The following is a 22012-nucleotide window of genomic DNA, read 5'->3' on the forward strand; positions in this document are numbered from 1 at the left end:
TAGTTCTTGTGCATTCAAAAACCATGCTACCCCTTCTCCTATTGACTTTAACAAGAGTGACTCAGTGGACTTTCTGCAATATAAAAATGTACCAGAATACAATTCTTTGAGGATGTGCTAGTGATAATTTCTATCTTTTTACTCACCCTCATCTCAGATCCATATTTTTACCCTCTCTCATCTCAGATCTGCCAAGATTCACAAAGCAATGCTCCCACAACCACCAACATTCAGTTTGTGCACTTGTAATTTGTGATGATAACTGTGGTTCCTTTACAATTTTACCCAGAGTTGTAAAGGAGGGGGGGGGGCATAACAGTTATAAGTGAGTACTCTAAGATTCCCACAAAGAACTAACCCACTACAAAGGGGGAAAACCCACACATGCAAAAAATATCCATACCCATTCTCAAAGATATCTTCAACCATAATGTACTCCCAGAGGTGGCCCATGACAGGGGCATCTGCCCTGAGGATACAATCATGGCATTCTTATCATCTTTATTTGTGGAGCAGCAGAAGTACTAATCAGAGGCTGTGCCAAGTGCATCAGATGATAGATTGGGAAAGAAAGTGGGTGGGACGAAAGAGAGGTTTCTCCTCTGAAGATCTGAATGAAGAGCAATGATTTCTCTTTTTGCTGGGTTATACATAAAACAATATTATGTTCTTACAGGTAAATCATGAGGCTGATCAGTTCTTATTGCTTTTCATATTCAGACTTCAGAGAGGATGAAAACTTCCCAGAGATGCAATTCATAGGCACAGACGACAGATGCAGCAGGAATCTGCTAACTGCTTAATGTAAACTGTGAACCTTCACTATCATCTATTCTTTTGTTATTCCTACTGAAAGTGTGAGGTCTACCAGATAAAGAGAGCCATTTCCCTTCTAAAGGAGTAAAAAAAGAACCTCCTGAAAAGGTAATTAAATAAGCAAGTTTAAGCAGTTATAAAAAAAAAAATTAATGAAGTTAAATAGAATCAAAGATTAATCATGTGGCCATAGTCTGTGTTCTTCTCTATTATATTAAGCAAGCTACTAGTAGACCAGACATTTCTGTACAAATTATGAACTTTTAATTAAGAAGACTGTAAGAGAAATATTTATAAATGAAAATAATTAATACCCTTCTATATACACAAAAAAAATAGAAATTAAAGATATGACACTAAAAGCTGAAGCATTCTGTCGTGCTGCAGGAGAGTGCTGCAAGTTGAATTATCTATACAGCAATTTAATCAGAAAGAAAAGATAAACACATACACCTTGGTTGCTGTGGAAGAACAGGCACTAAAGTGGTAGAAACAAGAGAGGAAAAAAAGAAAGAAAAAAAAAAAAAGAAAAGTGCAGGCTATTCTGCAAAGGTAAGCAGTCTCCAAGAGCTCTGCTTCCAGGAACAAAAGAACAGGTCCTGCTTAGGAGTAGGATATTCAATCATGAAATGTTAACCAAGATCTCAAAGGAGTAAATGCCCTCTACACCATTCTACTCTTATCTTTAGTAGCTTTCTGATAGAGGGAAAGGGAGTGGGACACACATTATTATTATTATTGTATGTATATATATATATATATATATAATATAATATATATAATATATATATATATAATATATATATATATATATATAATATATATATATATTATATATATTAATATTATATATATTATATATTATATATATATATATATTATATATAATATATATATATATATATATATATATATATATATTATATATATATATATATAATTATATTTTATATATTATATATATATATATATTATATAATATATATATATATAAAATATATATTATATAATTATATATAAATAAAATATATATATATATATATAATATATATATATATAATATAATAATATATATATATATATATATATACATAAAAAAAAAAAAAATCAAATGCGGAGAACCCATTCACCACTCCTGAACAAGACCACAACAGGGGATATGTTCATACCCTTCTTCGATCAGGTCCTTTGTGATCACATACTCCCAAAGGTGGGACATGATCGCAGCATCGGCCCTGAAAGTTTGGTTAAGGCACTCTTTTTTACTTGGGCAAAAAAACAACAACAATTAAGCATTAATGAAGGCAAATGAAGAAACAAAAATCCTAAAAGTCAATACTATTAACATCCAATAAGAGGTAAGCTGTGGAGGGGCTGGAGGAGATGGAGGTACAGGGGGAGGGATGGCAGAAATGGATTTTACCAATAAATTGGTAGAGTGTATTTGGGACAGGATGTGCAACTGTAAAATACTATGAATAAAATCACACAGAAACTGAGATGAAGATAAAGTTAGTAAGGTGCACACAGGAATAGATCTAATCTCTTTGCCATTGCTGTCATATGACTGTTTTTATACGTGAATAATTAAGCAAATTACAAATATACTTTAAATGAAAATCAACCAATCCATCAACTTATAAAGGCCACTGAAAAAGATCTAGTTGTAAATAAAAAGTTAAGATATACAAAACAGCAGTCATAGCAGTAATACCAGCAGCTGCTTTGCAATGATGAGAAGAAACATCTGTCTTCAGAGGAAAACAAAGGAAAATAATAAGAATGAGGAACAAGTAAATACAGGAATGGTATATGAAAAAAGGGAGAGAGGACAATAAAAGTAAATATTCACCATAAAAAACAGTAGATTGGCAAAGTTACACACGGTGAAACTATATTGAGCAATGAAACATCATTTAAGAATTTTTAAAATCTACAGCAGTCTCCTGAAATTAGACTAATACTTCTTCTTAAACATCAGGTCTGTCCAAGAATGGTATAATGTACAGCATCTTTACTATCTTTACTATTCATGATATATTTAATTTATACTATAAACTGCAAGACATAATATTATTTAGAAAAAAAGCATAAAGAACACAATGGAGAGAACTAATCAATCCAATTCCAGGCATTATAGCCTAAATACTTACCAGCTATGTTCAGCATTGAAACCAATCTGTAGGAAAAAAAAAAAATAAATAAAATTAATTCACTTCCCTCTCATGTAAAGCTTAAGAAAAGAAAAGAGAAGAAAAGAAAGAGAGAGAAAAAAACACACTGAAAACTGCAACTCTCACTGGTGCTCACCTTTCCATTTTTCATTACAATCACGTTGAAGGACTTGTCATACCAGCGGTCATAACCTTTCCCGTGAAGCATGGTGCGTCCAAACTTGTCCAGCTGACTTGGGTCATTCTCATCATAATCACACTCCTCCTCCTCGAGCACTAACACAAAAGCTGCCCTTTCTATCAAAAAGAAGAAGAAAAAAATTGGTCATGTATAAGTGTATTAACAAATAAAAAAAGTGGGAGAAAAATATGTATATAATGTAAACACTGCTGAAAAGGAGTTAGAAAAAAATAAAAGACTATTTTACACATACAATAACCACTACCCACCTACAAAACTACTGCAGAACACCTACCAATTATATCTAATGAAGCAGCATTAACTCCCTTCCTGAAGAACCTCATTCGAGCCTCAGCCCAGGGTTTTCGCTCTCCTGCCGTCAGTGCCCCTAGGTAAGCTTCACCCTTTTCTGGGACACTCTCTTCAGCAAGGATACGCTCAAATTGGCTGCAGAAATGTTGAGTGGAATTATGAAATAATCTCTTAGTAGTCACTTAGGGAGAAATAAAAGAGAGAGGAGAGGCAAGAAGGGCAAGGAAGGGAGGATGGCAGACACTGGAATAGGAGAATAGAAAGAATGTGGAATGTATTCCTCATGTATCCATTTCAGTAAATACTGAACAAATAACCATGTCTTAACCATTATCCTTCGTTACTATAAATTAGAAAATACAAACTAATCATTTCCAACTACTAACATCTGAAGTTCCCGAGGAGTTAGAAGGGCCCCTTTGTAGTAGCAGGGCATCTTGAAGAATCGTCCAGCATGGTAAACAGCAATGTGAGTTGAATCCCCATAATGGACAATCTTGTCAGTCTGGATGCCTGGTACGCGGGAGGTGTTAAAGGTGCGCTCATACTGGTATGAGCAGAGAGGCACAGTGTTCTGAACCATAATCTGAAGTTTAAAACATACATTTTAATAATACAGAAAACTGTAAAGGCAATAATACAGTAATAAATGAAATCATATCAAAGTTACACTGAGGAAGGACTAAGCAATATCCCCTAATCCAAAAACTGATAACATCTATTCATGCTACAGCAAAGGTAGGCCAGAATTCTGGATAGCAACATTACATGTCATGACAATGGACATACACTGTTTTGTGCACTATAGAGGCATGGAGTTTTATGGCTCCAAAAGTGATAGTTCTCAGGCTACATCCACAGTAGTTCTACCCTTGTTTTCCATGCATTTATTGTAAAACAATTAGCTTATCCAGAATCAAACACAAGAGGGGAAAAAACTGTCCCCAAACATTTTATTTTCATCTCAGGAGGCCTTGAGTTTAAATCCGGTACAGTGTACCATGTTATTTCCTAGCAGTATTTGGTTATGTAGGAAGCCAATCACTTCACAGTATAATAATCAAACAAAAATAAAATAAAATAAATATGAATAGATTCACATATACACACACACCTATTTGATATATTAATGAATGTTACTGGGTTATTTCAATCAGGGAATCTTTCTGGATCACAATCTGTTTGACACAGATGTGCCACAATTCAATTTTCTAAATTGGAGTTCAAAGTATATGCAAAATCTGAGAACGCACTAACCAACAAAATGCTTATTTCCTTGTGTTAGATGAACATTAATATATAATCATCCAAATTAATTTTTAAAAAATGAAAAGGAGGAAAGATACTGAAAACAAAATAGATTCCAAGCTTATCAGCAATACTAAAATAAAAGTGAACAAAGGGACAAGGAAAATGTAAAAAGACTCCAGTTCCCAGCAACATGACATTCACACACTCATTTATCCTTACTGGTTGCAGCTGTTGTCGGTCCACCAGTCTTCGGAAAAGGAAAGCAGCATGGGTGACATTGGCAGCACGTGCAGCCTGGATACGAGTGGGACGCAGGAGGATTGCATCAGTGCCATAAAAGTTGGAATTAACCATAATTGGAGACCGGCCTCGGAGGTACACAAACTCTTCCCACCAGTCAGTGACGTAGTTGGTGGCCCACCAGGACTTCAGTAACAGGTACCTGGCAGGGTATTAAGTTCAAGTCTTAATGTCACAATTTTATTGCAAAGGAATGATAAAACGAGAAAAGAAAGAGAGATGAAAAGAGAGTGAGAGAGAGAGATTGATTTGTACACATATTTCCATCTTATATAACAGGAACTTTCTGGAAGCATGCTATTACCTTTGAAGCTTCTTTCCAATTCCCTTTTGAAACTCGAGTGCTAAATTCTGCATGCGTTCATAGTTTTCATCATCCATTAGTGGCCTGACACTGCGCAAGTACTGCAAAAAGAATATTATGAACAAATTGTTAGCTGGCTATATGTCATGCACTGTTTCCAAAGACAAAAAAATTTCAAGTCATTATCTTAATATTGTTTGCCTAATTAAGGCTCTTCTGTATTTTCCATCAATTCAGAGAAGTAAAAGGAAGTCTTTTAATCTATTATGAGTACCAGACTCAGAGAGAAAAATGATTAGCGTCTAACTTTTTAATCACATAGGTCTAAAATTATATAAAGTTTAATAGCCAAAACAGTTGTATAAAGGAACTGAGATGAATATATGAACATCGACCTCCCACATAATAAGTGACTCAATCAACTTTGCAAGAGTTTCTGGCTGGAAGCTTATCTGATGGGAGTTGTACTGAAGTAAAAGAAGTCAGCCACAAACCCAGGTAAATAAGCGTGTACACAAACGAACTAAAAAGCAGACACACAAACAAAAACCCACTTACATCTTGCAATATCAAACGAACCTCTTAAATCATTACATAATGTTCCAACTTTGTGGTCAAACCACATCACTGATCCATACACATTTAACTTTCATACTTCATTCAGCTTCCAGAAGGATAGGTCAATCCTTGAACTCTCCTCGTGGCCCTGGTGCCACCCAGAGGAGAGACTATCTGGCTCTGTCTCCACATGTCAGTTCTAGCATAAGGAAGCAACACCCAGCCAGCCTACTACAACATTACCCACTTTACTAAACTAAGGTTAACTAATTTATCTAACAATTTATGTAATTCACTCTTGTTGACCACACAAGTAACATGTTACACATGCATACAAGTATACATACACTGTTGCATCCCACAACAAACTCTAACATAAATTTACCCGCTTCATGGTGTCATCCAGGGCAGGCAGAGGCAATCTAGGAAGGGATCCTTGATAAGAGTACAACATAGGCCGTGAAAACTTGGTCATCATTTTGACAGCAAGGAACCACAATCGCGAAGCTACACTCATAGTCCGTCCCTTTCCTCTTGCTTCATACATCCATCCTGTTGATCAGAGGGAATAGTAACTTAAGAATTGTTTAATAGACAATTAAATAATTCAATATCAACGACCTATATGACAAACCTAGATACTCATGCCACTTGTACTGGGTAAATGCACTGTCCAATGCAAATTTGTTTTGTCAATTTTGGTACACACATATGGCTTGGAATGCATTCACCTGTTCATCCAATACCTTAAATCTTTATGGAAAAAAAGTTTTTATTACTACTACTACTATTACAATAATAACACTACCTCTGTTATTGTTATAATGTTATCAACAATGCTAATGGTAATAAAAACAAACTTCTTGGTGATTCATTGGCAATTAGTCATTCGTGGAACAATATATGTGAAAACAAAATTAACAAAAATCATAATAGGCAGGACATGTATACATGACCCTGATTGCACCATTACTGGAATTGGCGGGAAAATGTGTTTTTCTAACACTATTAATATTGACATTGTTAACATTTGTATTGATATGATTATTAAACTGTTACTGAAATATCACTAAAATCAAAGACAAAATAATAGAAATGAAGCTTTCAAAAAATCAAGGACAAGGGTAAACAGGTGAGACAGGTAAGACTAATAGCTGACTCCTTAGAGACTAAGCACTAACAGAGCCATCTATGTATAAACATAATAGATAAACTTTTATTAGAGTGGACATGGCATTGAAGTCTTAAGCGAAGGTCATATTAGTCTATTCTGTCCTAGGATCCCCAGATAGGATTGCCAAAGTCAGGTCAGCTACAGAGAGGGATTGGTCACACTTCATTCACTGTCCCTTCGGACACTAATATGATATGGCTTACTGCTGCATACCATTATTTAAAAAAGATTTACCTATATTTTAGATTAGGAATGTGAAGTAAAAATAACACGATCATGAAAAGTGAAACATGCATATTTGTGGAGAGTTGATGTGCATAGCTCGGGTATTCATTGCTTATTTCTTTTATTAATGTTCTTTTCACATTCCTGCTTTTATAATCCTTATGACTGGAGTTCCACAATGGCTCTCTGACTCTCACTTTATCCAACAAGGTGTAAGTAACTTCCAAAGAGAGCTCCATGCTTTTGGCATATCAAAGTGAGTTGATGTCTATGTTCAGTTAGTCAAATGAATGTTTATCCGAATTATCTATAAACACTTAATCAGACATTGTTGTTCGATACAATATATCTTTGTATCTAATAAAGTTTGTTTTTATCATGATATATAATCATTTTTTTAAGATTCAAAGTAATGAGTTTAATAGTAATTATATCAGTCTTTGTTTCAGCAATATATTTCAGCTCTAAGCACGGATGAAATACCAACAGAGCACTTTCACGCTGCTGAGAGATTTTCATCTCGGATCCGTTTACAGCAAGGGAAGCATCCAGTTCTGTAAAGGGATCCCTGGACAGAATAGATTAATGTAACCAGCCCTTTACCACCAGCACTCATTGGGTTAACTACAAAAAAGGGAAAAAATTTATTTCACATTTACAGTTCCTAATTTCATTATAATGCTAGAGGTAACTCACCTTTGTACAAGAACAGGGTTCTAAGAGTATATTTCATGAAAATAAATACTCCAAACCAAACAGCAAAGCCTGACACTGTACAGCAAACAATGCCTTTCACTGGCTCATCTCTGTAAACAAAATGACCCATGATACATAAAAAGGACATTACATAAAAGCAAAAAGTAGTTTCTATAAACCATGACATTCTGAACCTGTTGGATCCAGGCACGTCATGGCTCTCATGTGGACCAAGATCTGGGCAATAGGTTTAATCGAATGCTGACCCTCCTAGGTGTGTCTCTTGTAGGTTTGGCCCACATGATCACTTATCCATAGTATCAAGACTCCTTGCCATCTCTCCCCAATGTTATTAGCCCTTACTCTGCATATACTGTTTTGCCATTTTCTGAGGTCTATATGTCATTAGTTATACTATATCAAGATTTTTTTCATCAAGTAGACATCAAGGCTACACAACTGGCGGCCCGTGGTCGGAATCCGGACATTCTGAGTGTTGTAATGGGATCCCAGGCTCCAGGAGGAGATAAAATGAAGTAGTAGGACATTAAACAGTAGATATATATAATTTTTTTCCATTTGAAAATTCTCCATTTCAATTGTTTTTAAGATAAAATATCCAAGTCTTCTGTAGCCGTTGATATATCACATACTTCATATCAGCAGCTGGTATATCACATATTTTGTACATCACGTATTCTATAACACTATGATTGGAGAGGATTGTATAGTTTAAATTCATCTTCTGTGTTTATGACCGCCGAGAAGGCCTCGGCGAATAGCACTGGGTCAAAACATGGTCTGTATCAGTTGTAAGAGCTGACCTGTCAAAAAATGTTTGTGCAAGGGGTTGTGCCATAGCAAGAGATGGGAGGTAGTGAGATAGCAACCTAACTTATGTATAACATATAAAGTAGAATGTTACTTGATGTTGTAGCCTGTGTATGTTTAAAGTGTGAGGGCAGTTCAAGGGGAACCTCAGTGCCGTCAAGACGCCCATAACACTCTGGAATCAGACTGTTAACCCATTATTCCCGGTTGTCAGAAATCCCTGAGAGCAATTAAGCTCTGGTGATATCTGGCAGTGGCCAGACAGTGGGAGCAGGAGTCCACTGCGTTAAGCCGAACACCCCACTCAAAGCGCTCTGGCGTGTTGCTGTGGGTACAAGCAGAACCTGCCAACCATGTGGTTTGCTATGACGTCCTATCATGTGACCTGGCAGTAACGGGTTAAGCTGATATTTAAACTGTTCCCGCAATGTGTTTGACCACTACTCATCAAACCTTAAGTGAGTGCTATGCAGTGGTAACAATCACCCCACAACCATTGGCAATCGTAGGCATTCTTTGGAGGCCACATCTTATATTTTAGCTACAAAATTGAATATTTTTTTATATCCACTAGTTGGTTTTATATTTTGAGTAAGTAAGTCAGAGTGAATATGAAATGAATAAAAATCATATGGGAACACTATGGAGTATTAAGATTGGTGGTCTTATTTTCCTGCTTGCATGTAAAATATTTATCTGGACCTCTGAATATATTGTAATTTGTTTAACTAGACCTTTGTTCATAATAGTTGAGTAGCTCTGCTCTACATTGTCCCTCCTGGTAGTCTACAACTATGTGAGAGAGAGAGAGAGAGAGAGAGAGAGAGAGAGAGAGAAGAAGAATAAACTTGCACACAGACAATGTCTTTACTACTATATTCTAAATAATAACGACCATATGTCCCATAGCTAATTACTTGGATTTTAATATTTATGTATATAATACTTAAATGTTTGTATATTACTCTGATTCCCTAAACATCCCTTTTACTTGTAAACTCATTTCCAAATATACACATTAAGCCTAATATGTAACAGTGTATAAATCTAGATAGAGACCAAGCATAAAAAATGGAAAAAAATGTAGGACTCCAGCAACATGTACACAAGGACAATTGTTTTTGACATGTAAAATGATCAGCCTTGTATTATGACCATCAACAGTAATGAGTTTTGATGGGCTTGATAACGTCTCCATGACAAAATTCTTAAAAAAATAAAACAAATAAATAAATATAAAAAACAAATATTTCAAACCAATTCCACTACACTAACACTTTGTCCAGGTGAAAGTGAGGAAGCAACAAGAAAATTCTGTTTTCAACTACTTGAATCAACTTTTGATCAAACTTACAATTTAATATGTCTTTTAAGAAGGTCAATCAACCCAAAAGATGGATCTATATCTGACTTGTGTAGATCTCTTGTGAGGTACATGGCATTGTAGCCAGTGATAGTGAGGGCCAGGGAAGAGAGAGTTGCTGGGAATACGCCACATCGTACGCTGTTCTGGAATGGGAAGAGAAACATCACTTAGGTTGTGCCATATCTTTTAAAATCATAAAATAGAAGCTCCACAATGTTAAATAGCCTTAAACAGGATGATATCACAAAATATTTACATAATGCATAATCCGCAAATTATGAAAATAGATCTGGCCAGACTTTGCAACACCTCAGTTAACAAGGGCTTACTTAGCATCATGTTTATGCACACAAATTTCATGAAGTATAACTGAATGTAGAGGAGAGGGAAAGGGAAAATGGGGGGTGGGAGGCAGCTGGGGAGTGCATGTTTGTCTGTATGAAAACATGGATTTTATAAATAGTACTGCTCTAAGATACTGTGCTTATAATTGCTATTTACAAATGCTAATAAGACATCAAATAGCAGATGACATTGATATCTCTTCACATTGTTATATAAACATTTTGGGAAGAAAGGGGAGGGAAGGAGGTTGAGTGGGACAGACAGAGACTGCCTAGAGAGAGAGAAGGGAGACAAAAGTGTGAGTGAGAGAGTGAGTGTGAGTATGTGTCAGTGAGAGTGTGTTTTTTAGTGTGTGTGTGTGTGTGTGTGTGTGTGTGTGTGTGTGTGTGTGTGTTGTGTGTGTGTGTGTGTTTCAGTGTGTGTGTGTGTGTGGTGTGTGGTGGTTCAGTGTGTGTATGGGTGTTAGTGTGTGTGGTGTGTTGTTGGTGTGTGTGTGGTGTGTGTGTGTGTGTTTGTGTGTGTTGTGTGTGTTGTTTCAGGTGTGTGTGTGGGTGTGTGTGTGTCGTGTGTTTGTGTGTTGTGTGTGTTGTGTGTGTGTGGTGTGTGTGTGTGTGTGTGTGTGGGTGTGTGTGTGTGTGTGGTGTGTGTGTGTGTGTGTGTGTGTGTGTGGTGTGTGTGTGTGTGTGTGGGGTGTGTGTGTGTGTGTGTGTGTGTGTGTGTGTGTGTGTGTGTGTGTGTGTGTGTGTGGTGTGTGTGTGTGTTGTGGGTGTGTGTGTGTGTGTGTGTGTGTGTGTGTGTGTGTGTGTCAGTCAGTGTGTCGTCAGTGTGTGTCATTGTGTGTGTGTGTGTGTACAAACCTCTAGTTTAAAATACATTTATAAAGATTATCTCCAAATATACCTTTATAACATTATCAATCATTTGAGGAGCATACAATAATTCTTAGATTATAATTTTCTACTCCAAAATAGACAATTGCCAAAGGAAAGGGGATGTGGAAGGAGAGAGAGATAGGGGGAGAGAGAGGGGGATAGAGAAGGGGAAGAGAGGGGGAGAGAGGGGGAAGGAGGAAGATTAAAGAGTCTAGCATGACATGTATGGCTTGACTTCATATTGTTGAAAGAGTACAATACACAAATAAACAAACATGATATGGTGAACTGGGACAGTGCCTTAACATGGTGGTGCAGCCACCCAGCCAGCCCTAGGGGCACCAGAGGCTGGTACTTTTGACTATGTGACTACTGGGCATGATCTCTCTGACTGGTCATTCTAGGTCAACCTCATATTGGTATTCCAGGAGCATTGGCATCGAAACCCATGTGGACATACGCACAAGCTACATGGAACCTCTTGGGGCCACAATGTGCATGGCTTGGGTTGGGGTGGTACGGCTGCCCTATTAGAAGCAAAGATTTTCCAATAGCTAATGGGCCCCACAAAGAGAGAGAGAGAGAGAGAGAGAGAGAGAGAGAGAGAGAGAGAGAGAGAGAGAGAGAGAGAGAGAGAGAGAGAGAGAGAGAGAGAGAGAGAGAGAGTGGGAGGAAAGAAGAGAGAGGGTGGGGGGGAACAGAAAGAGAGAGGGTGGGGGGGAACAGAAAGAGAGAGAGGGGGGGACAGAAAGAGAGGGGGGGGCAGAAAGAGAGAGGGGGGGGACAGAAAGAGAGAGAGGGGGGGGAACAGAGAGAGAGAGAGGGGGGAGAACAGAGAGAGAGAGAGGGGGGAGAGGGGAGAGAGAGAGGGGGAGAGGGGAGAGAGAGAGAGAGGAGAGAGAGAGAGAGAGAGGGGAAGAGGGAGGGGGCTGAGGAGGGAGGCAGGGGAGGATGACTGTGGGAAGAAAGAAGGGAGGAAGAGAGAAGAGTGAGGTAGGAGTAGAAAGATGAGGAAGAGGAGGAGACAGAGAAGAGGAAATAGAAACAGGAGGAGAAGGAAAAGATGCAGGAAGAGGAGAATTAGGAGACTGAGAGAAGACAGTGAGAAAATATATATGCTGACTCAATGGTCAATGACTAGTGCCCTCTTTTTTATTTTTTTTTATATTGCACTTTCTCTAAACAGTTTCAGTTTTTCTGAAGACTTTCCAGTCTTTGGTTTACTCTCACTGCTTATATACAAAAAATGAGAGAATAAAAACAAACAAAAAATATAAGAAAATGTGGCGTGGGGAACATTAAGAAAAGGCAGCAGAATAAGAGGTCACTGACTTTCCCTCCAATATATGTATGCAAAATTCCCTTTACTCAACAGGATTTCTTAAACATATGCAGTAACTCTATGCATTTCTCCTTACAAAATATCCTGGCAGAGATTATACACTTTTACTTCCATATTCAACACTGGGAAATAATCAATAATAAACACTGGAGAGTATCTGTAATATACAGCACAGTTCACTATTTCTCCCAACACATGGAAAGATATGGCAAAAAGTCCATATAGAAATAACATAAACCACACAAGTCTTCACCAGCAGTCTCTGAGGTCTATTCAATGACATCATCACGACAATACTGACTGCTGAGGAAAACTCAAGCTACACAGAGGCACACAAGCCACTTTTTAGGAAGGCACTGACATAAAAAGTGGTGCAGCAACTTTTTTGCACCTTATTTCTTTTCGCTAAAGTTCTGGAATTAAAAATCAACCACCAAGGAAAACATCTTCTGCCCAGCAGGAAGTCGTTCAGTGTTTCTTTTACGTCATCAGGAAGATGGAAACTTTACAAACGTTACATATCTATCTATATTTAAAGACAAAAGAGAGAGGGAGAAACAATAAGAGGAGCAGAAAGGGAGGGGGTGAGAAAGAAGAGACACAGAAAGGGGGGGGAGAAAGAAAAAAGAACACAAAGAAAGGAGTCAAGAAAGAGAAAGCAAAAGAATGAAAGAAAGAAGCAGAGAGAGAGGGGGGAGAATATATATAGAGATATGGAAATAGAGAGAGAGAGAGGGGCAGAGAGAGGAGAGAGGAGAGAGAGAGAGAGAGAGAGAGAGAGAGAGAGAGAGAGAGATCAAGTGAAAGACAGAGAGAGAGATCAAGTGAGAGAGAGAGAGAGAGAGGAAGAGAGGAAGGAGAGAGAGAGAGAGAGAGAGAGAGAGGAGAGAGAGAGAAGAGAGAGAAGAGAGAGAGAGAGAGAAGAGAGAGAGGAGAGAAAGAAGAGAGAGAGACAGAGGAAAGAGAGAGAGAGACAAGGAGAGGAGAGAGAGAGAGAGAGGAGAGGAGGAGGAGATAGTGAGAGAGAGAGAGAGAGATCAAGTGAGAGAGTAGAGAGAGATCAAGGGAGAGACAAGAGACAAACAGAAACAGTCCTCCTCATGACTGCACAAGACTAAAACCACATACTTAAACACTCACCACAACACGCCGGATGCTGCGTCTCCATGAACGCACACCTGAGTGCCAGATGACGTGTAGCACTTCCCGATCATAGTTGACGTGAACACCCTCGTGAGTGATGGCAAACGAGAATGCCACAGCAGAGTGTGCCTCCGCCATCCCTGCTGCTGAACTCCGAGCCCGGTGTTAACTGTTGAGAGGTTTTTATTTTAACTTCAGTATCCCAAATGTAAAAGCTACATTTAAGAACACAAGATAAATTTTATTTTTTTTTTCTTAAATATCCTTAAACATCAACCCACTGGAACCAAGTGCCTTGCTCTCTGCACATGGCCCAAAATCTAACACTCACAGCTGTGTGCTTGTAGGCCCAGCCCAAATGAAAACTCGTGTGCAGTGTCAAGAATCCATGCCTCCACTTTGCAATGTTATCTCTTTCAGGATAAGAATTTTCTTGCTTATTGTCATTTCCCAAGGTCCATATTTGTCATTTGCTAGAAATATACGGTTTTCCTTGCACTGACTCCATATCTCTTGATAAGACTGTGCAGTAACAATAAATAATATTTTGTTACTTGTGTCTTTTTTTTTTTAGATTATTTAATTTTCTGTAATAGACTTTCCACCATCAGTCATGGCATGCAGGAAAAGGATCCTGAGCATCAAAACAAAGGCCACCCTCGACACGGTGCTCTTCCAGCCATGGCCCACAGGATGGTATATTCCACTTTCTTATACTGAGGGAAATAGTGCAAGAGCCCATTACTAATGCCAACTGAGTCTAATCTTCCTCCAGAAACTTTATGCACTTGTGGCAAGTAATTTCCTTCATCCTTCATTCATTCAGATGAATTATTCACAATGGTACATTGCCCGTCACCCAGCCCTCGGCCAATGCTTCCATGATGTGGTGGTCATATCACCCAGATCTAATGGGTAAATAAGTTGAGAATACAGAATATTAATATTTTCTGTGAATGTACAAACAAGAACACCATCAGAAACAATACTAGTACTACATTAATATAATACAGTCATAGTTCATCGTAATTTCAAAGCAGGTTATAGGCCTATAATCCTGCTTGTCAATTCAGCCCCTAAACTTTTGCAATTGTTCTTAAATTAGACAATATACCTAACTAAGTAACACCTCTAGCATGAAATACTAATGTATCAAATGTATAATATCAATATAAACCATCTTTGGAAAGCAACACTGGTTCCATAAGGGACAAACAGTAAATCAACTAACATCACTTAAACATAATAACCAAATAACCATACTGATATCTTATGATCAGTTATTATTGACAAATGATTGTAAGATATCAAATTCACTTTATCTTTCAAAGACATCATACTCAGATGTTTGTGAACTGCATCCCTTTTCGAAGCTGAATGCTACAACTGTGTTGCGCTTCACAAGTGTCAGTAAATAAGTGAAAACACATATTAATATTGTCATTTCAATTTTTTTCATAAATATTATCAATAACATTATCACATATCAAAGTAATAAAGATTAAAATTATTACTACAACAACTTACAAGAATATGATGATGAAATAATAATGTCGATAACTACTACGATGATGACAATGCTGATAGCAATAATAAAGACAGCAAAAACAAGAAGAACTAACAACAACAACTAGAATAATAATAAACTAGAAGTAATAGAAACAACAATACTGATGTTAAAATATGGAAATATTACTCTCAGTGAATGATAAAGAAAGAACAGCTGCAACAACAGTGATAGTATTACCAATTATGATTTTTTACCTTCCAGACTATTTGCTAAAAGTAGTAATAAAAATCAGTAGGAGTTAGAGTGAAGTAGTAGTAACAGAAATAACAATGACAATAATAATAATAACAACAACGGCCTAGTGAAACAAAACAACAATAACAACAACAATGATGACAATAATAATAATAATAATAATAATAATAATAATAATAATAACAACATCAATAACAATACAATAATAATAACGATATAACAGAAATAAGCAGATAACAAAATAACAGAAACAAGATAACATAAAAAAAAAAAAAAATTAATACCAATGAAGTTAATGGCAATTACAATACCTATACCTATACCAATAATAATAATAATAATAATAATAATAATAATAATAATAATAATAATAATGATAATAACAATAACAATAACAATAACGATAATAACAATAACAACAACAACAGAAATAAGATAAATTCACAATAAAATTGATATCAATAATGTTAATGGCAATTACAGCAATAAAAACAATAACAACAACAACTCACAATAATAATAACAAAACTGTAATAACAAAGTTGATGGTACCAATATTACTTGTTACTTTTTTATATAGACAAAACAAAAACAAACAGCTGGTCTTCAATTATCTCCAATCAGTCAAGTGCTTTTTTTATAATCAATCATCTTTATCTTAAGTTGTAAAGGTTTAAAACACACTTGGCTTGAACACTGCAGTCATTCACACAAGTAAAAAAAAAAAAAAAGCAAGCAAGCAAGCATAGGCCATTTCACAGTGAACTCTATGACTTCATTCTGCCGTGTATATATATAATCATACATATTTACAGACAGACCCAAGACAAAAATGGAAGAATGAGTAAAAAATAACCACACAAGCACAAACATATCCTGCCCTTCCCTCCCTACTCCAGGCTGAAGCAACCCAAGCTGCCATATAATAATATTCAGTAGGCAGTAATCAGGCTTCAACAAGGAGCAATATGTACAGGGAAGAGGAGGAGGAGAAAAAGGTGAAACCTGAATAACCCACACTTAACCCAAATCTGACAGGCATGGCATGTACGTACATGCCATGCCCAATGTGAGTTTGATTTATTAATTGTTTTTACACATAGATGGCTACACTTGCACTTGGTCACCAATGAGCAAATTACCTGTTTACCCCTTTCCTTGATTTTTGAAAATATTTCACATTATGTTATATTGGTGTTACTAATGTCTATAACATTATAGTAAATACAAGTAACACCATCAATATTCACAGCATTAGTAAAAAAAAAAAAAAAAGTTTTTTCCAGCCAATCCAAGGAATGGTGAAATCTGGTAAGGTCACAAGGTTTACTAATTGACTCCTTTGTGGCCAAGCACTAGCAGAGCTATCTATGTGCAGATATATTTCTCACACACACACACACACACACACACACACACACACACACACACACACACACACACACACACACACACACACACACACACACACACACACACACACACATTAAAAAAAAATAAATAAAAAACAGCTTTTTCATGGCAGCAATGAGTTAAAAGGGCATTTCCCAAAGACTCCCACAACAGCTCTAATCAGCTTCCAGTATAATCTTATCATTCAATATATTCACCTCAGAACAGGACCCAATTGGAATGAGTCCACAGTCTTATCAGTTAAATGGATGCTCCTGAATGTCTCACACACACAAACACACACTTTCTCTCTCTTTTTCTCTTTCTCTCTAGGCAATAGAGTTTTGATGAAATTGGCAACTCTAACCCACCCCAAGGTCTCCAATCACATGCTTGGCAAGCCTCCAAAACCCAGAGCCCTGTGCCAGGTACTCTCATATGGAGCTGGCATTGGCATCAAGATCTCAGTGCCAACCTGTAGCTCACTGAGGACTGCTGGTTTTCATACCTCCCCTTTTGCTCATAGAAAAAAATAAAAGAAAAATAGCAGAGACTTGCATTATTGGCAAACATCATTAATGGAAAAAAGAGAGAACTCAAAAAGAGTAACAAAAATGTAATCTGTACCTTACAAAGTGAGTTGCATACTCCCCCATCCCTGCAGTGAAAGAAGCCCTGCAACAAATACAGAGATCCTTCCCCTCTAATGAAACTTAATATCCCAACCTCCTGAATGCCATTATTAACTTAAGTAACACCAACTTTCTCAAACATGCAGTTCCATACCAAGTCAGCAGTTTAGAGGTGGCCAAAGGAGGGAGGAGGGTTGGAGATGGGGAAGTAAGAAGGGGGCAAGGGGGAGGGGGATTAAGAAGAAAGGGGGTTGGGCAGTAAGGGGGAAAAAGGTGGGGGAGTAGGGGGAAGGAGGAGGTGGGGGAGTAAGGGGAAGGGGAAAGAAGGAGGTGGGGGATTAAGGGGAAGGGGAAAGGAGGTGGGGAGCAGGAGAGAGGGAGACATGTACGAATGGGAGGAAAAGATAGGTGGGAACAGCAAGGACAGAAGGGGGAGGGGGGACAAGTGGAAGAGGTTGGGAATAGGGAAGGGTTGGTAAATGGAGGAGAGGCAGTAGGGAAAAAAAAGAAAAAGAGGAGGGGGAGAGAAAGATGGAGACAGGAGGACAAAGAAGGAGGAGGAGGATGAGAGGAATTATATAGTTGACAGATATTACAAAGCAAGAAAGAATAAAAAAAACTTTACACATGTGCTAAATCATGCCAGCCATCATCACTCTCAAGCCAGTTACAATGGTTGTTTATGCTTGATTAATCTAAAATGATTGGATGATAAGGAATAAACTGAACAGAAGCATAACATTCACAGCTTAGCTGACAAAGCATGATTCAGCAATTTTAAAACAGAATTACCATGTCACCTGCAAGGAGTGAGAGGTACTGCCAAACAAAATACCTAGGCATGATATAATAAAGGTAGTAATAATAGTAGCAGTGATGGTGGTGATGATAATAATGATGATAAATAATAATGATGATAGTAGTACTGATACTAAAACTACTACTACAACTAATAATAATTATGACATCAACAACAACAACAACAAAATAATAATAATAATAGGAATACCATTATCATTATTAGTGGTGGCAGTAGCAGTAGGCTGATGATTGATGATTATTGATGATGATGATGATGATGATAAAAATGATGAAAAAAATAAAATAATAATAATAATAAAATAAATAAATAAATAAAAGTAGCTAATAATAAAAACAAAAATGAGAACATCAACATTAACAACAGGCATAATAAAAATAATAATAATTATTATAGAAGTAAATAAAACAACAACAAAGAGCAGAAAGATAATAACTACAGCAACAATAACAGCAACAATAATAAATAATAACAATAACAAAAGTAATAATAATATCAATAAAAATAATTAAATAAAAAATAACTAACAGTTATAATAAAAAAGAAAGATGAATAAAGAGAGAAAAAACATACCAGAACAAAAGAAAAGGGAAAATATCAACAATAACAGAGAGAGAGAGAGAGGAAGAGAGAGAAAGAGGAGAGAGAGAGAGAGAGAGAGAGAGAGAGAGAGAGAGAGAGAGAGAGAGGAGAGAGAGAGAGATGAGAGGGGGAGGGGAGAGAGGGGGAAGGGGGAGAGAGGGAGGGGGGAAGGGGGGGGGAGGGGAGGGGGAGAGGGAAAGGGAGGGGGAAAAGGGGGGGGAGGGGGGAGGGGAGAGGGAGGGAAAAGGGAGAAAAAGGGAAAAGGGAGAGGGGGGGAGGGGGGGGAAAAAAGGAGAGGGGAGGAGAGGGGAGATAAGGGGGAAGGGGAGAGAAAGAAGAAAAGAAAAAAGGGAAGAAAAAGGGGGAAAAAAAAAGGAGAGGAGAAAGAGAGGGGAGAAAGGAGAGAGAGAGGGGGGGGAGAGGGGAGAGGGGGGGGAAGGGAAAGGGAAGAGGGGGGAAAGAGAAAAAGAGAAAGGGGGGAAGAAGGAGAGGGGAAGGGGAAAAAAGGGAAGGGGGGAGAAGAGAGAGAGGAAGAGAGAAGAAGAAAGAGAGATAGAGAAAAAAGGAAGAAAAGAAAGGGAGGGGAGGAAAAAAAAGGGGGAGAGAAAAAGAAGAGGGGAGAGAAAAAGAAGGGAGAGGGGGGGGGGAAAAAGGGGGAGGAGGGAGAGGGAGAGAAAAAGGAAGAGGAGAGGAGAGAGGGAGAAGGAAAAAGGGAGGGGGGGGAAGAGAGAGGGAAAGAGAGAGGAGGAAAGAAAAAAGGGGGGAAAAGAGAGAAAAAGAGAGAGGAAGAAAAGGAGAGAGAAAAAGGGGAAAGGAAAAAGGAAGGGGAAAAAGGAGAAAAAGGAGAAAAGAGAGAGGGGAGAGAGAAACAGAAAAAGGGGGGAGAGGGGGAAGAGGGGGAAAAGAGGAAAAAGAAAAAAAAGAAAAGAGAGAAAAAGAAAAAAGAGGAAAAAACGGGGAGAAAGAAGAGAGAGAAAAAAAAAAAAAAAAAAAAAAAAAAAAAAAAAAGGGGGGGGGGGGGGGGGGGGGGGGGGGGGGAAAAAGAAGAGAGAGAGAGAGGGGGGGGGGGGTTTTTTTTTTTTTTTTTTTTTTTGGGGGGGGGGGGGGGGGGGGGGGGGGGGGGGGGGGGGGGGGGGGGGGGGGGGGGGGGGGGGGGGGGGGGGGGGGGGGGGGGGGGGGGGGAGAGGAGAGAGGGGGAAAAGGAGGGGGGGGGGGGGGGGAGAGAGAAAAAGGGGAGAGAGAGAGGGGAAGAGGGAGGAGGAGAGAGAAGAGAGAGAAGAAAGAGAGAGAGTAAAAAAGAGAGAAGGAAAGAGGGGAAAGGGGAAAAAAAGAGAGGAGAGAAAAAAAGAGAGAGAGAGAAAAAGAGAGAGAAGAAAGAGAAAAAAAAAAAAAAAAAAAAAAGAGAGAAAAAAAGAGAGAGGAGAGAGAGAGAGAGAAAAAACCCGGAGAGATAGAGAGAGATTGAGAGAGAGGGAGAGAAGAGAGGGGGAGAGAAGAGGGGGGAAAGGGAGAGAGGGAGAGGGAGAGAGGGGAGAGAGAGGAGAGAGGGGGGAGAGGGAGAGGGAAAAGGGGAGAGAGGAAAAGGGAGAGAGAAGAAAAGAGGAGAAAGGGAGAGAGAAAAAAAGAGAGAGAAGAGAGAAAAAGGGGGGAAAAAGAGAGAGAGAAAAAGAAAAAGGGAGAGAGAGAGGAGGGAAGAGAGGGGAGAGAGAGAGAGGGGGAGGGGGAGGGGGAGAGGGGGGGAAGAGGAGAGGAGAGGGAGAGGAGAGGGGAGAGAGAAAAAGAGAGAGAGGAAAAGAGAGAAAGAGAAAGAGGAAAAAGGGGGAAAAAAAAGAGGAGGAAAGAGGAAGAGAGAAAAAAAGAGAGGGGAAAAAAGAGAGAGAGAAAAAGAGAGAGAGAGGGGAGACAAAAGAGAGAAGAAGAGAGAGAGACAAAAGGGGGAAGAGAGGGAGGAGAAAAAGAAAAAAGGAGAGAGAAAAAGGGGGAGGAAAAAGGGGAGAGAGAAAAAGGGAGAGAGGAGGGGGAGAGAGAGGGGGAGAGGGGGGGGGAGGGGGAGAGGGGGGGAAAGGGGGAAGGGAGAGAGGAGGAGAAAGAGGGGAAGGGAGAGAGAGAAAAGGGGAAAGAGAAGGAGAGAGAGAAAAGAGAGAGAGAGAGGAGAGAGAAAGAAAAGAGAAAAGAGGAGAGGAGAAAAAGGAGGAGGAGAGAGAGAGAGGAAAGAGAAGAGGAAAGGAGAAGAAAAAGAGAGGAGAGAAAGAAAAAGAAGGAAGAGAGAAAGAGGAAGAAAAGGGAAAAAGGAGAGAGAGAGAAAAGAGGGAAAAAGAAAAAGGAAGAGAAAGGGGGAGTGAGAAGAGAAGAAAGAGAGAGAGAGAAGAGAAAGAGAGAGAGGAGAGAGGAAAAGGGGAGGAGAGAGAAAGGAGAGAGAGAAAAAGACGAGGAGAGAGGAAAAAAAGAGAAAGAAAGGGCCGGGGGGAAGAAGAGAAGAGAGAAAAAGAGAAAAAGGGGGAAAGAAGAGAAAGGGGGAGAGAGAGAGAAAGAGGAAAGAGAGGAGAGAGGAGGGAGGGAAAGAGAAAAGAGGAAAGACGAAAAGAGAGGGAGAGAGAGAAAAGAAAGGAGAGAGGGGAAAAAGAAAAAAAGAAGGGGAAAAAAAAAAAAAAAGAAAAAAGAAGAGAGAGAGAGGAGAAAAAGAGAAAGAAAAAGAGGGGAGGAGAGAGAGAGAGAAAGAGAAGAGAGGGAAAGAGGGAGGGGGGGGGGAAAAAAGGGAAGAGAGGGGGAGAGAAGAGAGAAGAGAGAGAAAAAATTAAAAAAAAAAAATATAATTAAAAAAAAAGAAGAGAAAAGGGGGAGAGAAGAGAGGAGAAAGAGGGAGAGAGAGAGAGAGAGAGGGGGGAGGGGGGGGGAGAGGGAGAGGAGAGGGCGAGGGAGAGGGAGAGGGAG

General features: G+C 38.6%; 1 protein-coding gene across 2 annotated transcripts in view; it reads right to left on the bottom strand.

Moving 5' to 3' along the window:
* Window positions 1–403: 403 nt before the first annotated feature.
* LOC119584433 (carnitine O-palmitoyltransferase 1, liver isoform-like) overlaps window positions 404–22012 on the bottom strand; it is a gene marked incomplete at its 3' end in the record, with an annotated part of 28563 nt that continues 6954 nt past the window's right edge. Inside the window, 12 exon segments of one of the 2 annotated variants that reach the window (XM_037933032.1) lie at window positions 404–469; window positions 2970–2995; window positions 3127–3287; window positions 3467–3618; window positions 3870–4069; window positions 4954–5176; window positions 5339–5439; window positions 6282–6448; window positions 7992–8101; window positions 10177–10331; window positions 13888–14059; window positions 17266–17367. In XM_037933032.1, coding sequence (XP_037788960.1) covers window positions 404–469; window positions 2970–2995; window positions 3127–3287; window positions 3467–3618; window positions 3870–4069; window positions 4954–5176; window positions 5339–5439; window positions 6282–6448; window positions 7992–8101; window positions 10177–10331; window positions 13888–14028 — 1502 coding nt within the window. 2 annotated transcript variants of the gene reach the window in all.

Source organism: Penaeus monodon, chromosome 18, assembly GCF_015228065.2.
Source record: "Penaeus monodon isolate SGIC_2016 chromosome 18, NSTDA_Pmon_1, whole genome shotgun sequence".
Lineage (NCBI taxonomy): Eukaryota > Metazoa > Arthropoda > Malacostraca > Decapoda > Penaeidae > Penaeus > Penaeus monodon.